The 17,717-nt window shown below is 37.1% G+C and overlaps 1 protein-coding gene across 4 annotated transcripts in view; it reads left to right on the top strand.

Annotated features, from left to right (window-relative positions):
* FRY (FRY microtubule binding protein) overlaps window positions 1-17,717 on the top strand; it is a 158,689-nt gene that overhangs the window by 69,598 nt on the left and 71,374 nt on the right. For all 4 annotated transcript variants that reach the window (XM_041487219.1, XM_041487222.1, XM_041487221.1 and 1 more), the window contains exons 16-26: window positions 78-210; window positions 4,349-4,456; window positions 8,632-8,887; window positions 9,975-10,157; window positions 11,026-11,112; window positions 12,636-12,895; window positions 13,242-13,431; window positions 14,159-14,283; window positions 14,476-14,533; window positions 17,176-17,267; window positions 17,467-17,639. In XM_041487219.1, the coding sequence (XP_041343153.1) occupies window positions 78-210; window positions 4,349-4,456; window positions 8,632-8,887; window positions 9,975-10,157; window positions 11,026-11,112; window positions 12,636-12,895; window positions 13,242-13,431; window positions 14,159-14,283; window positions 14,476-14,533; window positions 17,176-17,267; window positions 17,467-17,639 (1,665 nt within the window). The remainder of the gene's footprint in view (window positions 1-77; window positions 211-4,348; window positions 4,457-8,631; window positions 8,888-9,974; window positions 10,158-11,025; window positions 11,113-12,635; window positions 12,896-13,241; window positions 13,432-14,158; window positions 14,284-14,475; window positions 14,534-17,175; window positions 17,268-17,466; window positions 17,640-17,717) is intronic.

Here is a 17,717-nt window from a genome sequence, read left to right as displayed (position 1 = left end):
AGTAAGCAACTTTCTTTTTCAGAATATATATGTATTTATAAATATCCCAAGTTATACAAAACCCCATATTTTTGCAGGCATGTCATTATATTATTCTCAAGTAAGGAAAGCTGTGGACAACATACTCAGACACCTTGACAAGGAAGTGGGTCGGTGCATGATGCTTACCAACATACAGATGCTTAACAAAGAACCTGAAGACATGATTACGTGAGTGCTAAAGAACACTAATTCCCATGAAACATGCAGATGTAATTTTGGAACTTTTTCTCTATTTCTGTCTATCATGAGTCATCAGAGAACCAGCAAGAAACAGGAACATTTAGCTTAATTAGTATATACTTTGAAAAAATGTTTATGACAAGTTGATTGTGCTTCTTTGAATGCCACAGTGTTTGGAACTGAAGATATTCTTTATGTAGGTAAAATCATGTGTGAATCCTATGGTTGTTTAGATGGTAGAAGTAGAATGCTAAAGTAGAAAACCTGGCAGCCTATGCTGATAACATTGTCTCAGGGTATATTTGCATCATTGAACTTCAAAATGAATGCAATGAATTTTGTAAATCCCTACTAATAATAGTATTCAAAAATTCTTCTTGCTTTTCTTGCCTGTAATCAAAATCAAATCTTAATTAAAAACCCAAGTAATCTTTTGATAAGGCATGGATTTAAGCAGTATCCCACTGGAACAGAATCAAACCAGTGTGCTTCAAGCTGCATTGAACAGCACCATTTTTCACTTTCATCCAGAATTATTAGTGAGGGAATTTTCCTGGAGAGAGTTCTGGTGAGGTGAACATCAAGTAGAGGTTACAGACGCAGACATCATCTGATACGTGCCGAGCACACATTGTAGAGATCTCAACTGTAAGGATACCTTGCATATCTTTCCTGTTAGAGCAGTAGACATGGTCATTATTCTAGAAAAGAAATAACCCCTGGAAAAACGTTTGAGATGTAATGAAAAGGACACTGGTCTTTTTGAGATTTTTTTTTTAATTTAATGCCCAAAAAAGTCAACTTGCTAGGAGTACTGTGAGTGATAGACTGACTACCTTGTATAACTGATACAATCTTCATGCTTTGTTCCTCTGCCCTTGTTTGTTGCAGTGCCTGTAGGTGAGACTGTAAGCTGTGTCATCAGCATTGTCTTACTTATTCATAGCTAATATTACTATCCAATAATATTTCATATTTTTCCTGTAGTCCTACCCCATGTCCTGTTCATTTCTCTCACCCAGTTTTCATAACCATTTTGGGTATTCAGACTTTTGTGGTAGGGAAAGCAAGTTTTGAAATTCACATTTTATTCCCAAGAGATAATTTCACAGTGAAACCTTGGGCACTAAGATAAGAAGTGTACTTAATCTTTGCTATAAATACCCTTTGGATGGTTTTTCAGCATCGCCAAAATTTTGTTTATTTTTAGAGTTGGTGAACAAGTAGACTCAAAAGAGTTTTAAATTTCAGAATGTTTTAAGATTTTGTAGTAATTTTTGTCATAAACATGAAGACTGGAATATTTAGACACGTAAGTTACTGCATTTTGTCTTGTATTTTATATCCAGATGAGCTCTAAACTAATTTGCACACTTGAAAGGCAAACCACATTATAACATATTTTTACTTGTTCTTTCAAGGGGAAAAAAATATCTGGGATGCTTAATTATCAGTTGATCTAAAGTCATGTGAACTCACAAAAAACATCAACAGCAACATGTTACTATCAGGATTAAAAATGATCCTTTCAAAAAATGCATTGTGGATATGTAGAAAAACCAACATGTTTTTATGTAATTGCTTCCAATTTTGTTTACAGAACTGTATGCTTCTATGGAGTTACATATTTATTTTGAATTCTTATGGGCTTTAATTGGTAGATATCACACTGTATTTATGTACATTTTTAAGTCATTACTTTTGTCATAGTTACGTAAAGTTTATGTGTAAACTGTATAAAATGAATACCACAATGGTATTTTTATTAACAAATAAAATAAGAATATGAGAGAAGTAGCCAGGCAGTGAGCAGACATAACATTGCAGATTCTGGAATTTTCTTTGGCAGTGCTTGCTTCTAGACAATATTTAATTACTGATCCTTTAAGCATTTATTGTTGAAGTAATAATTCCAGTATGGAGAGTCTTATTAAAATCCTGAGTAAGAAGCAACCTTTGCATCATGCACTGGGATATGAATTTCAACACTGACTATAATTACTTTCCAACATTTAGATAGAATAGGGCACGCATTTTTCTAAAATGCAAACCTGTCCTTGCAAGTACTTCAAAGGCTCCCCTTGCCTCCCTCGCGTGCTGTGCCTGATAGCTCAGATGGTAAGTTGGGAACTTGAGCCTGAGGTTTGGATCTTCTCCTGCTACTCTTCTGAGCAGCTGATAAGCTATGGAACACCCACAGATTTTGTATTTATAAATAATTACTCACTTGGCTTCAGAAGAGTTTCCTCTCAAACTATTATTTTACAAGTCTCCGTTTGAAATGCACAAACTTTGCCCTCGCTAGAGTCTGAGCATGAGGAAACTCTGCAAAGTTCATTTTCCATTTCAAGTCATCAAGGAAGACTTGGTTTGCCTGCACATAAAATTTCCAATGGCACTTTAATGTTTACAACTGTAAAAATATAGGATTTTGCACTAGTTATTAATCCAGCTACTAGTATTTGCTTTAGTGATAATAGTTGAAAGGGATTTGTTTATCACCAAATTCTCAGTGGGATGTTGTATTTTACTCCTTTTCCAGTCAGTTGCTGACACCTTTCAAGTTTTATCTGTTAGAATTCAGACATAGTGAGACAGAGGTAATTAATCGTGAATATGGTTTCTCCTAACTGTACCATTAAGACAGTTAATTAAAAATATGTCAACATTTTATTCATGTAATATATATCCAAGCTGATAAGTAGGGTGTTAAAAGACAGTATGGTGTTCACTACAAAGCTGTCTTAAACCTTTGAATTAAGTAAGTCTAATATCAGTTTATGCCTTTTCTGTACTCACTGAACTGTACTCAGTGTTACTCTCTGAAATAATGAGTACAGAAAATCTTCTTTCAGACTGTATTGCATTCAGGACCCAAATGCAATGTCCTCTGTTGGGTGGAGAGACAGTAATGTAGAGACCAGGGCAATGGACCAGGGTGCAGGAAAACTAAGTTCATTTTTTGTTTTGTCACTCCATTTCAGTGTGGTGTTATGTAGCTTACAATCTCTCTTTTTCTCCCTCATTCTTTTCTAGTTCTATTGGAAGCATATTAAAAAAGGAACCATCCTTCTCTGCATGTTTATAATATGGCCTCTAAACAGAACGTTACTTTTTTTGATCCATTCAAAGCATATTACAGGCTAATAATTAATAATATTATGGGAAAGACTGCACAGTTTGAAATGCTGTTATGCTTTGGTAATTTCCTCTACACTCTTATCATCAGATAATAGATGATTGAGATAAAAATGAGCAAATAAAAAAAAAATCCACTCTTTGGGCTTTATCTGAATGACTTATTTAATCTGCAGACTTACCAAAAATGTTGAAAACAAGTCAGAAAACAACTGCATCTGTTTTGAAATAATCAACAGCTGAAACTTGAGCTACTTTAGAAGACTCATGGACTTCCAACCTAATGTTTGGTTCATTCTGAACTTTGTGCTTAATGACTTACGCAGGCTGTTAGGGAGCAGTTGTGCCATTCCACAGATTAGAACAGCCTTAGGGCTGCTAAAACATGTTCTAGCTGATAAGAGTTGCCAAAATGCTGTTATCTCTGGCAGTGATCAACAGAAACTCTCTGACCATACCTACCTCTAAATTACACACCTTTTTCAGTATTAAAATGTATCGTGATGGTTTTCCATAGGCTTGTCCTCTGTTGAGGGCAAATCTCTCTATCTTCAGTCATGTTATTTGCCCTTGTTACACATCTGCTATTTTCTTTATACAACTGATGAAATACAGCTGCACTATGATGGAGAACACCCCAACTCTTTCCTCATTGCCTCGTCCAAAGTTTGCAGCATATAAATGCTGGTCTTGACCGAGGACCCCTCCTATATTACACGTCCATTTTTTATATATATGCCAGTTCCTCTCAGAGAGAAGCAAATGAATCATTAATAACTGATGTTCCATGTGTAGGTGTGATGCATGAAAAATGTCAAAATCAAAACCATTTATTCAATGGAAAAATGTATTCATGTTTCCTTCTTACTTCATTATAGTGTCTAGCTGTCCATCCTGATGTTCTTAGTAGGCCTCTGGCACTTTAGAGGTGGATCATTTAACACAGTTCCTTCTTAAGTTTAGTCAAAATTCTCTTTTAATTTTTCAGTGGTGAAAGAAAACCAAAAATTGATCTGTTCAGAACATGTGTTGCTGCTATTCCTCGATTACTTCCTGATGGAATGTCAAAACTTGAGTTGATCGACTTGCTGGCAAGGTAAACTGTACAAGAATTGAATGACTGCTCCAGGGGAACACTGTGAAAACCTGAGCCACACAATATGTAACTGTTTCTTTTATATATGCTTAAAAAAAAATTGCTCTTAATGAGTTAGACAAAGTTGTCCTAGCTGCTTTTTACAGTTTCTGTGTTTTTATTATGGTTCATAATTTTATGAAAAAGTTGGTATGTCCTCCAGAACTCTTCCATCAGTAGATGGATCAGTATTTAGGTTACGTGATACTCGCTGTTATTCAGGAAAGTCACAACATTTTACTGTTTTCTAACCATCACAGCATTCTGATTAACAGGAGAAAACATCTTTTCCATGTAGTGGAAAAACAAGGAGGTAGCTGTTTAGTTTTGATTTATGATTCCCACGTCTCTGTGGTAAAACAGAATGTGCTAGATGTGGTATATTACAAAAACATTTTTACATTATTATTAGGCATAAAATAAAAAAAAATCAGTTTAAAAATATTATATACCTCCATTTAATTTGTCTGAATGGACTTCACTCAACAATGTTGTCTACCACATGGCTTCTACACCACTTAGGTTTCAGGACATCAAATCAGTGACTTGTGGCAAATAATTATGATAAAAGGTGCCGTTCAATACAGAGTCTGTTATATTTCAGTTCAAGTATCCAAGACCAAGGTTCCAGCTTGTGTTCTTTATGTAAGTGGATTATGGTATTAAATTGAACCAAGAAGGCTTTGCAGCATATTTCTGTCAGGTAACTGTGGCAAAGCAAACTTTGCCACCCTGTTCTTGCTTTTCAGACATCACAGATGTGAGAATGGCAGATGTGGGTTCCAGGCTAGATATAAAGCCAGTTTTTTTCTGCTCTATGAACAACTAATTCCCAGTGATGTGCTAAAACAGTGAAACAATTGATTCTGGTAGTGGAGAGTGCAGACAGCCCAACAATTCAGATTATCAGCCAGCAGTAGGTGTGCTGTAGTGCATGGCCAGCTTGATTTCCTTGTGTGCATGTTGTCTGCAATAAATCACTTGTAGGTTGTTTTAAATCATTGCATTATTAAATTATACAGATACCTTATTAAACAGTTGCATCAGTTCTGCTTAAGAGAAATTTAAAGGGACATGTTTTACTTTAATCCAATATTTTAACTAGAGTTTTATCCTTATTAATGTCCTTAACTGAGCTGGTATAAAGCACATATCTATTCAGGTCACAGCTCTTCAACCACAGGATTGTCCAGGTCAGACTCTTAAGAAAATTTGGACACCAGTGTGAGTTTCTTTATATATTGATGCTACCCTACTTAAGTCACACAACTGTCAATATAACCTCTGGTCTATCTTTATTCTGTCATCAAACTTCATTCAGAAAAGGTCAGCTGTGCTTCTAAGTATTTCTTGGGTGATTGCCCTGCTGGGACAATGCAAGCTGTAAGTTTGCTGAGTTGTTCTGATTCTGACTGTGAAAATAAGTGAGACATCAAAAGGAGCTGAGGGAAACTTCTCTAGAGCAACTTCAGAAGCAATTACGCGCTCAGCCTTTCCCCAAGAAGACGAGCTTTGGAAATCTGTTCTCCTCTCCCATGTGTACTCATGCTTCAGCATCGTTGAGACATTGGTAGTGTTTTAAGTGATATTTCTTTAAGTATGAGCAAGGGAATCACAAATTTGGTAAAATAGGTAGGTACATAATAGGTCGGAAAGCAATTAACAAACAGTTAATGGTTCAGAAGACATACAGAGTGGTGTTGAAACAACTGGCTAGAGTCTCAGTATTGCAAAGCAGGATCACAGACTGAACAGATGCAAAGAAGTGATGCTCCTATGAAAAGGGAAACCTTATTCACATGTATAGTCTAGAAGGTTTTCAAAAATTTCTTCTGGTCTAATCAATATCAAAGGTGCTTGATTTGGAGAACAGCACGCAAGCTCGGGGGTTGTAGTTGAAGAAGAGACTGACCAGAGAACAAGGGGAAAAAAGATAAGTTAATTGAAAAAATTAGGTCTGTTTAGCCTAGGACAGCATGAACTGAAAAATGTCTTCAAAAATATACCTTCAGGGAAGAAAGTAATAAACTGTTTAAAGAATTAATACCTGACCAAGACTTCATGTAAATCACCAGAATGCCCCAGAACCAGAGCTTTTTCTACATTCTGTATACTGTCCCATGTTTATTTGAGACCAGACTGACTACTTCTCCCAATTTTAAAAGTGTAGACCCAGAAGGTAAGCATCTGCAGTTCTACAGAACTCTGCATTACAATATTGTGTATACTGGTTCAGAAACTAGACTCAATACAGGGATAAGAAACTAAGAAGAGGTAAAATTTCAGTTTCTGCCTGTTTTCCTGTTTTTTAAAAGAGTCCTAGAAGCTGTTCTGCCAGGATTTCTGTGGGCCTGTGCTGTTGAGATGGAAAGCTGTTAAATATTTTCTTTTCACAAGAGATAAAGTTGTGTCTTTGAGTTAATTGGTTCTTGTATTCACAGTTTGGTTTGAGTTTTTCATGCTCACAACAAGTCTGTCTTTTGGTGGTTTTCAGAAGGAGTCTCTAAGTCAGCAGCTAGACCATTTTTTTCAGGACAGCTGCATTCAAATTATAAACCATGAAGCAGATGACAAGTATATACTGTACCTTTTGCCCTTTCACTGCCCACTGCAACCATTTATTACAAATTCTCGAGCAGCTCTTAAATTTAACTGACTCAAGTGCAAACAAACTTGTGCTTGCTTCCTGTGCTGCCTGTCATACAATAGTAATACGTTGATGCATTCTTATGCTCAATTTAAATTTCATTTCATTAGGTAGTGCCACTGGGCAGTAACTTGGGCTTAGGAGGTGTCTTTTGTATCCTCTTCTCTGTTATTGCTTTGTGTCATTGTGAATGTCGTTTCATGGGTGACTTAATTGTGGTCTCGAAAGGTTTTGCTTGTTTATCTGGTTTTGGCATTCCGAAAGGGAGACAAAAAATGATCATTTCTTAGCACAAAAAAATACTGTGTTTCTAAATATATATACAAAGTCACATGCTTATTAAAGCATAACAGTTATTTTTGGAGTCATACTCACCAGGGGTGAATTTTCATGGCAGTTGTTTTCTTTTTGCTTAAATAGAATGTCCCCTGCCTCCAAATTAGGCAGCTATAATGAACCAGATTTTTTATGAACCACATCTCATCATACGCTTCCAACTGAATGGACTTTGTTTCCACTCCATTTGCTATTTTGGGTTTTTTTTTCTCCTAGCTTTCTGTCCATTTCATTATAATGAGTCCTCCTTTTCAACTGTGTAGATTAAATGTAGATAAAATACTTTGAAAATGAGTTCTAACACACTACAGAAAATTACAGTCTCATGGGTAATTAAAACAAAATGCATCATAAAGGCAATGAACCAAAAATTACAGAACACACTCATCTGAATTTACTTTATTCTGCCAACTTCTGACACAGAAGTGGTTTGATGATTTCTGTGTCAAAAGAAAGTATAAATATTTTTTTTTTTATGTTGAGAAGGACTTCAACATGAAGCAAATAAAGAAGAAAATAAAATTTGGAAATGAGATCTGAAAATGTCACCATCTTTCAGAAGGACTTTGAGGGTGTTCAGTGTGTTTCTAAAAGTATAGAAAGTCTTGAGGCTGTTTTCTGCATTTCCTCATCCTAAGTTATTTAAAACATAAAGCAGTTTTTAATTCAAATGCCTCATTTTAATTCTTTTGAAGATTTGCTTTCATTAATTGTGATTTGCATCTTGGCTAAAGATTTGTTTTAACTGTTAGCTGACTTGATTCTTTTATTTTTATATTTAATGTTAAAAAGTAAATACATGAATTATGAAATTATGTATTTATTTGTAAGCCTTTTATTATCATACCTACACGGAAGTTACTGAGTTATGAGTAAATAAAAAATATACTTAGTTTGAGAAAAGTTGCCAAATTATGTACGTTAGAGATACTCTGTTTTAGGAGGGCAGCACACTTCTTTTTGATCCATGAATATCTTCAGCTGTAGCAAGAATTACAATATAGAAAACAGGTCAAGGATGTTTATTGTGGTCAGCAGTAATGAAACCATGATAGCATCATCCACCATTGTCAGTGGGAATTTTCCACCACTTTCATGTGGTGATAAACATTCCTCATATCTTTTGTTATCTGACATTTACTTTTACTTACAGGCTGTCCATCCATATGGATGATGAACTTCGACACATTGCACAGAATTCTCTCCAGGGCCTACTTGTTGACTTTGTTGACTGGCGGGAGGATGTACTCTTTGGTTTCACTAATTTTCTGCTACGTGAAGTGAATGATATGCATCATACCCTTCTTGATACTTCACTGAAGTTGCTGCTACAATTGCTTACGCAATGGAAGCTTGTAATACACACTCCAGGAAAAGCTTCTGAGCAGGCCAAAACCAGATCTGCAGAGGTATGGAATCAAGAGATCTGTGTTCTAACATTTTTACTAATTGAAGGCAAAAATTATGTTCCTTGATACAGCTGTGGTTTGTGTGTTTTGTATTTACTCACCTGAGAAGAATTCACTATGCAAAATTATTTTTAGGTAATTAGTTCACGTGTCTTTTGAGGACAGCCATGTCCTTGTGTAATTCAGCAGATGTTGTTGTTGAGCAACATAAGAGAATGCATGTCAAACTAAAATATGCACATCAACAAAAGCATATAAAGGGAAATATGCGTATGTAGATGTGGCAGAAGGACATTTTCCCAGGGCTGAAACAGATTGATAATGCTAGTGGGAATGCTGTGAAGAGTGAAGTGGATCTTCTTTTCCCTTGGTTGATTCAGAAACATTAAAGAACCTGATTGTTACCGTAGCCTGCTGTCTCCATGTGTTACAAACATTTCTGGGAACTGAACAGCTTTTCTCCTGCTTCTCCCATCTGCACTGTCCCACAGATATTTTCATTATGAGAAATTATTTTTAGGCTTCTTATCTCCTAAACTAATCACACTGAGTATGTTTTCCTTTGGGCAAACAAGATGTGTATTTTATATCATAGAGGACCATTAATGAATAGGTAATAAGAGGAGTACATACAAATGTAGAAAAGAGAGTCCTCACATACTTTTCATTACATATTGTTACACTTCAGTGGTGGGATTGGGTTCTAGAGGCCACCTACCTAAGGTGATGGCTCTACAAGACCAAAGAAGGACTTGAGGACATGCTATCTGGAGTAGAAAAAGTGTGGTGTTCACTGTCTGACTGACTCATTCATTCATTTTTTAGTGGAGGGTAGAAAAAGGTGGGTAGATTTATTGAAAATTAGAGGAAAAGATTTTTTCAAAGGACTCTGCTCATACATTGCTTTTGTGGAACAAAAAAGCAACAAAATTTGATTGTTTGAGATAATATGTCAAATTTCCCAGTCCGGCATCTACATGGCCTCTGCATTTTGATTCTTTATATGTCCTAGTTAATAAAACATTTCTTGGAGACCTGGCTTGCAAACACCACCTCTCCATTTTCCCCCTTTTTCACTGTTCTACAGCTGATACCAAATGGATCCAGCCACAGGATGCAGTCTGAAAGGAGCCCCTATTCCAACGTCCTGCACGCTGTCGAAGGATTCGCGCTGGTTCTGCTGTGTAGTTTCCAGGTTGCGACGCGGAAACTGGCTGTTCTAATCCTCCGAGAAATCCGTTCTTTATTCTTGGCCCTTGGCCAGGCAGAGGTAGGATTTTTCTCTTCTGGAACTTTGAGTTAAAATTTCCCGAAGATAAAGCTCAAAACTGCTATTACAGTTGCTTTTAATGTAATTGCTGCAGTGTAGCAGGTATGCACTTTATAAAAAAGCATTTGATCTCAGCTTGCTATTTCTGTTTGCCTTAACACTGCAAACCTTCCTATGGACTCAACAATGTAACATGAATGGCAAATGCCCTGTATAAGAATTTGAAGGGAAATGTACAGGAACTTCTATTTTCTCTTGGAATGATGTGAATGTAAAATACGCTTTAAAACCTTTTCTACTGCATGGGTCATTTTTGTATTGTCAAGGCTATAAATTTATATTGGAAAAGAAACCCATTCCTGTAGCATATCATTGTGGGTGAAAAACCCACAGCATAAGACACCTTTAAAATCATTCACATACATTTTCCTTCTGTAGTAAAGACCTCTAAGTCTTTTTTTATGGATACAGAAATATGGAGAGACATGTTGTGTACTGGCGGTCACAGCTCAGTGAGCCATCTAAATGCCTAAGAACACAAATATGTGTTTTCATGGCAAAGGAATGCTTCAATAAACAGTAAGCTAACTTTTCAGTCTTTTGATACTAGCTATCCAAAGTCATTTGGGATTTTCTGATATGTGCTTTTGTTCGCTAAGCAGTGAGCTATAGCCACAAATTAACTTCATTTCAAACCACAGCTTGGACTTAGCTCTGAGATTAATTTGAAAAAGACAAAATGTACCCATCGTTAACAATGAATATTTTTAGCTACTTCAGATTCGTGTCATAATTTCTAGATGTTGCATATCCAAGAAACATAATTTGGTCAGGAGAGCAATAAACTTGTATTCTCTGTGTTATTCAGGATGATGACAGACCTATGATTGATGTCATGGATCAGTTGAGTTCTTCCATTCTTGAAAGCTTTATTCATGTGGCTGTTTCAGATTCAGTAAGTACTACTTTACTGTTACTGCTTGTGTTTGCATAACAAATATTAGACATGAAATGCTAAAAATAATACTGCTAAAAATCAAAGAAATCATACAGCTTTATGGCTCCAGTCATCTACCCAAGAGCTCCAAGGCTCCACTATGTCCCAGACAATCTGTTCCATGATAGTAATTGCACTACGGATATGGAAGATACTGCATACAGAAAAAAGAACAGTTGAGAAAGTTTTATCGCTAGCACCACCTAATGCTGGAGGCACTCACCGCTGTCATCTGTTTGAGAAGGGAATCAGCTTTAGCTCTCTTGTGTCCTCAGAAAGTGGCCCTGCCTGCACACCTGAGCATAAGCTCCAGAGTAATTCATAGCAGGGGTGAATCTCTCCTTTCGCTCTCTCAGGGATCTGATTTGCCTGACATGCATCAGAGGAAGCAGAGATTGAGCATTTTAAATAAAAAAGTGTCAGTAGAAGAACTGATACATAAGACAACTGATTTTGCATGCTGTTCTAGATGATTAGTGAAAGACCCATTTCCAGAGGGCAGGAACAATCAGTTTGGGGCACTTTTCAGCCTGATTAAAGCAACAAATGGTCCTGTCCACATTGAGTGCCTTTTCCAGGCCTGTGGATTTGAGCCACATGTTGTGTGCTTAAGAAAGTAACCCCAGCCAGTAGTCAAGCCTCAATGCTCACTCACTTTCTCCCAGTGGGATCAGGGAGAGAATCAGAAGGGTAAAAGCTGGAGAACTCGTGGGTTGAGATACAGACAGTTTAACTGGGAAAGCAAAAGCCATGCACACAATCAAAGCAAAACAAGGAATTAATTCACCAGTTCCCACGAGCAGGCAGGTGTTCAGCCATCTCCAGGAGAGCAGGGCCCCATCACATATAGCGCTAACTTGGGAAAGCAAATGTCTTTATTCCAAACTTCACTCTTCCTTCTTCTTCCCCACTTTATACACTGAGCATGATGTCACATGGTCTGGAATCTCCCTTTGGTCAGGTGGGGTCACCTGTCCTGGCTGTGTCTCCTCCCAGCCTCCCAAGATCCCCATCATCCTCACCAGTGTACAAGTACAAGAAGCAGTACAAGAAGCAGAAAAGGCCTTGGCTCTGTGCATGTCCTGCTCAGCAATAACAAAAACATCTCTGTATTATCAACCCTGTGTTCAGCACAAATCAAAACACAGCCCCATACCAGTCACTGTGAAGAAAATAAACTCTACCCCAGCCAAAACCAGCACAGAAGGGGACATTTAAGTGGTGGGGAGGTTGGGCCCCTGTGCATCTGGAAACAGAAACTGAGCAAGAAAGAGACATTCTGACTTCATAATACAGGAATTAGGAAATTTGTCTGAAATAGCAGCACCTGGGTTTGGGTGTTGCAGTTTTTAGAGGCCAAGGTTTGAATTTTGTGCTTTCATTCTGTTCATTAATAATGAAGCAAAGCAAATGTGTTTGCCTTTGTGCCTGGTTTCTGACTAGCACAGCAAGGAGTGTTAATTTATCTTTTCTCTCCATAGACAACAATCCCGTTAACACACAGTGTGGATTTGCAGTGGCTGGTGGAGTGGAATGCTGTCCTAGTAAATAGCCATTACGATGTGAAAAGTCCTTCCCATGTCTGGATTTTTGCACAGTCCGTTAAAGACCCATGGGTTCTCTGCCTTTTCAGTTTTCTTAGGCAGGAGAATCTCCCAAAGCACTGTCCTACAGCACTCAGCTATGCTTGGCCATACGCCTTCACAAGGCTACAGCTGATAATGCCTCTTGTGGATCCAAAGTAAGTGGCAATCTGCATTTCACTTTCTTTTGCATGGGCTGTGTGATTTTAATATAAACTTTTCTTGGTCTCATGTTTAAGTATCAGTCCACATCCTGCAAGGTGCCACATAGAAATTGGTGCCACACAGGTTTGAGTTTCATAATTGTAACCTGTAAGGTGGAAAACTCCTGTTTTCTACCTTCGTTGATTTTTCCTGTGTATCATGTCATGTTGAACTGCAGCTGGTAGATACATAGCATGATTTATTCCTTCTTAAAATATTTTAAAATACTGTAAGACTTTAGTACTTATAATCAAGACTGGAAGATCTTTTTAAGAATTATAATTGATTTTTAAATTCTAGTATTCCTGTTAATGCAAAGAAAACAAGTACAGCAAGCAGTGGGGACAACTACGTCACTTTGTGGAGAAACTACCTTATTCTGTGTTTTGGAGTAGCAAAGCCCAGTATTATGAGCCCAGGACACCTGCGTGCTTCAACGCCAGAGATCATGGCGACCACTCCTGATGGAACCATGAACTACGATAATAAGGTGATGCAACCTGTTACAAGGAAACTATTCCTTTAGGAGAATGTTAAGGTGTATCTGCATGCAAAATCCTATCCTGATGAAAGTATTTCAGTTAGGGAATGTTTTGATATAAGCAAACTACATAACACACATAATTAACAATTAAAAAATCTTTATTATATTATGTGTTGATAAATATTTGACAAAAGCCATGTTATTTTCAATATATTGCTTTTTTTTTTTTTGCATTCTGGGAGATGTGCATTCAAAATATAGAAGGTCTGAACATGTGTTTTGAAGTTAGCTTTAGTTTGTCATCCGCTTTCTTTCTTTGTAAAGCACTCCAATTCATAAATTTAAAACATTAGGAAATAAAGCAGATTTCTGAATGCAAATTGTATTCCTGTTGGATATATGCCTGTCAGAAGCAATAATATATAAAATACACTTCCAAGTAGTAGCAACCTGAGAGGAGCAGTAGCTCCACAAATGCAATTTCTGGAATATTTTAATGAAGCAACAAATAAAGTTAATTGCAATAATCTGTATTAAACCAAAGAGATTTCCCAGATGTATTTCCTTGTTAGGTATTATTGAGATGATTGTCAGGTAGCAGACATCCAGTTAGACTGGTGGATTGATATCCATAATAATAAAATCATTCCAGCATGTTTTTAAAATATGTATTGACTGTGTTTACTTAATATTGATATCCTGACAAATTCAACAATATTTTAATATATTTTAGGCTATTGGAACTCCATCTGTTGGAGTCTTACTAAAGCAGCTAGTTCCTTTGATGAGACTTGAAAGCATAGAAATAACAGAATCACTTGTATTAGGATTTGGAAGAACAAATTCCCTTGTTTTCAGGTACTTCTCCACTTATCATATTCTCAGTTATTTGCCTATAATACAAGTGCTTTATTTTTGTTGTAACTTAAATACATATTTAAAATTTTTATTTGCACTTTAGAGCTTCGTTTTTATATGTTGGATAAAATATTTATACTTTTCAAAGGACATTAGATTTTGTTTATAAGTATTCATGTTTTTTTAATTTAGGGAATTAGTAGAAGAACTCCACCCACTAATGAAAGAAGCCCTAGAAAGAAGACCAGAGGTTAGTTGCAAAAATCAAATGTACTAGTTTTTTTTTAAATGAAAAATAGTTTTTATGAAAAATTATTTTTAAAATTGTAATTCTGTCTGTTTGAAATACAAATATATTCTTTTGTACTAACTAGCAAACTAATTCTGTTTGCAACAAGAATTTTATTAATTGCATAATTTAAAATAATTTCATTAAAACCTAGTTTAATTTAAATTCTATCAGTGATCTGAAATGTACAATATAGAATTCTATTCTGAGGAAAGATTTCCCATCCAATATGCAACCTCCTGACACAGAACTTGCATATATTGAAAATTCACTTTAAGTATCTGAAAAAAAAAAGCTTTAACGCAGCTGGGCTACAAGCACATTTTGTAGCAGTGTCTAGATGTGCTTTTATTTTCAGGGCAGGCAGGGTCACCTATTTCAACTTCATGGAATCACAGAATCACGGAATGGCTGGAAAGGAGCGAAGTGGTCCAACCTCTCTGCTCAGGCAGGGTCATCCTGGATCACATGGCACAGGATTCATTCCAAATATGTTCAGTTAACTGAAATTCATCAGAGTTTTCACCTTCATTATAGTACTCTCTTTAGTTGCAAGAGAAAGTCGTGCTGGAAGGGTTCCCAACAGATCTTCCAACCCACACAGGAGAGAATTCTGTGTTCTATAAAACCTCTGGTGGTAAAATCTGTAGCCTCAGTAAGCAGTTTCATCGCAGGATGTGTCTGTGCAGCTAAACAGAAAAGCCATAGGGAGAGCTTCAGTACTGGACTGAAGTTCTGCTCAGTTTTTCCTCCTTCACTCAGTTTTGGACCATTCCATCTGGCTCTAAGATAGAAATCTGAGATGTCTTATGGACAATTCTTAGTAATTCTGTGTCTGGTAAACATCCACAATCATTTCCATTCTGCATTGCTTCACACCTCAGTTCTGCTCCGTGGCTTCCATCCCTATGAAGTCACTGATTTGAAGGTCACTGGTTTTGATACTGGGCAGAAGTGGATTGATACACCTAAGTGCAGCCACTTGCCTCTGCATTTCATCTCTGTGCCATTTAAGACAACTTAGACTTGAAAAGCCTTCTCTGGAGACATACATATCCAGTGTACTCTCAGGGAAGGAAGTGGAAGAATTTAGAAGTTTGCTGCATGCAGCAAGAGCAGATTTAGCACATGGAATTGTCAGTAGAGGAATACGAAAACAAGAGATTGTGATGTTAATTCCTTTATTTTTCCTGATATGAATAAATGGGACACCTTCCTGCAAAGCAGTGCCACCTGGAAACCCGTGAGTGACTGTATGGGCTGTGTGGCTGTGGGGAGCATGGCAGGCCTCCATGTCAGCAGGCAGGTATCCAACACACCAGAAACAATGTCCTTGAACATATGCTGTGACTAGGAGGAGAATTCCCAGCATGGCCAAGAGCTGCAGGGATAAACCAAAATGGACATTACACAAGATCCGCCCTGTGGGTGCTGGCACGGAGCTTGCCAGGTCACCTCTGACACTGCTGCAGGAGGCAGCTGTGTCTGGTAAATACTGTGTTGCAATAAAACTGCTTTTTTCTCTACATGTGCTTCCTGGAGCCTTAAAGGTGTAGCAGGAGAAAAACGGGGCTCTGAATATAGCAAGTCAAATGGCATAATTATTGGAATAAAACCTTTGGCTGGGATGCTGCAGTTCTGCCAGTTCTGGGTCAGAATACCAGATAAAGTATCATTTTCTTCTCCCACACATCTACGGCTGGCCATGGACAGAGCCAGAGTCCTAGAAGTGATAAGCCTTTGATCTCAGTATTGCTCACTTTTGAAGAGTAAAATCTGCATTTTCTCAGAGTTTTTCTTGTTTCGTTGAGTGCAACAGCAGCTTTTTTACCTTCTCATGTATTTCTTGCGTAGGGGCGATAGTAAATTTAGTCAATGTAGCCTTTAGTGAATTTAGCCTTTCAGCAAAGGATGGGCCTTGTTGCATTCACGTCTTTCCAGGAAAGATAGAAGACAGAAAGGACAGCTTTCTAGAAGACTGAGAGATACCATGAGCCAGTTAGCAGCCATGCAGTCCTGTTCTGTGGGAGGGATACATTACTGTGGGCAAAACCCCTGCAGTCAGCACACCCAGCACTGGATTGGAGTGGTGTCTGCTGGGAGCTCACTTGAATGTGAGTGATGGTGTGCTGCAGCACTGCCAAGTTCAGGAATGGCTAATCACTGAGATACCTTCCTTAGATGTGGACATACGTTCTATATACTGTAAGTGTCTCCAGCACCCAAACGAGATGACATTCAACTAACATGAATATCCCTGTTGTCTGAAGATAACATGGGATTTTGCTACAGGAACCCTGAACATTAGTTATTTTTATCCCATATTTCATTATTTCATTTTCACATTTTCAATAATTACTAAGGCAGTTGTTAATATTTTTTTCAAGAATACTTACAAAGACAAAAAATTGTCATATTCAGTTCCTTGTTGATGTGTAAGCAGAATTATGTAGCACAATATCTAAAAGTACTTGAGTTCCTTTGTGAAGAATATTCTTGAACTGGAATTCTTAAATCTCACTGTGATACTGGCATTTCTGAAGTTACTAGTTTTTAATGTGTGCACTATGCATATAAACATGGTTGTTATTTTAAATTCTAAGAACAAGAAACGTCGAGAACGACGAGATCTACTAAGACTGCAGCTACTGCGAATTTTTGAACTCCTTGCTGATGCTGGTGTTATAAGTGACAGGTAAGACTATCATTCTTCATAAATATTGATTTTGTACGTGAAACAATTTTCAGTGTTTGCCACACTGAGATTATGTCAGTATGTTCTTTGAAGAATTGTGTGGTCTATCATATATGCAGAAATTTGCATGCATTTTTTCAGAAAACTGTGGCATAACAACTCTTATTCTATATTAATGTGCAACTTTCCTTTATGCTAGCACAAATGGAGCCTTAGAAAGAGATACACTAGCCCTTGGAGCCTTGTTCTTAGAGTACGTTGATCTGACTCGCATGCTTTTGGAGGCTGAAAATGATAAAGAAGTTGAGATCCTTAAGGATATGAGAGCACATTTCAGTGCAATGATTGCCAACTTGATTCAGTGTGTTCCAGGTATGGAGCTAAATTATGCATTTAATATAAGTATTGGAAAAGGTTTTTTTTTCTTTTTTTTGTCTGTACTTTTTTCAA

This window comes from Pyrgilauda ruficollis, unplaced genomic scaffold (genome assembly GCF_017590135.1).
Source record: "Pyrgilauda ruficollis isolate IOZ18807 unplaced genomic scaffold, ASM1759013v1 scaffold8, whole genome shotgun sequence".
NCBI classification, from domain to species: domain Eukaryota; kingdom Metazoa; phylum Chordata; class Aves; order Passeriformes; family Passeridae; genus Pyrgilauda; species Pyrgilauda ruficollis.
The sequence above is the reverse complement of the archived record's forward strand: the minus strand, read 5'-3'. Positions and strand labels throughout refer to the sequence as shown.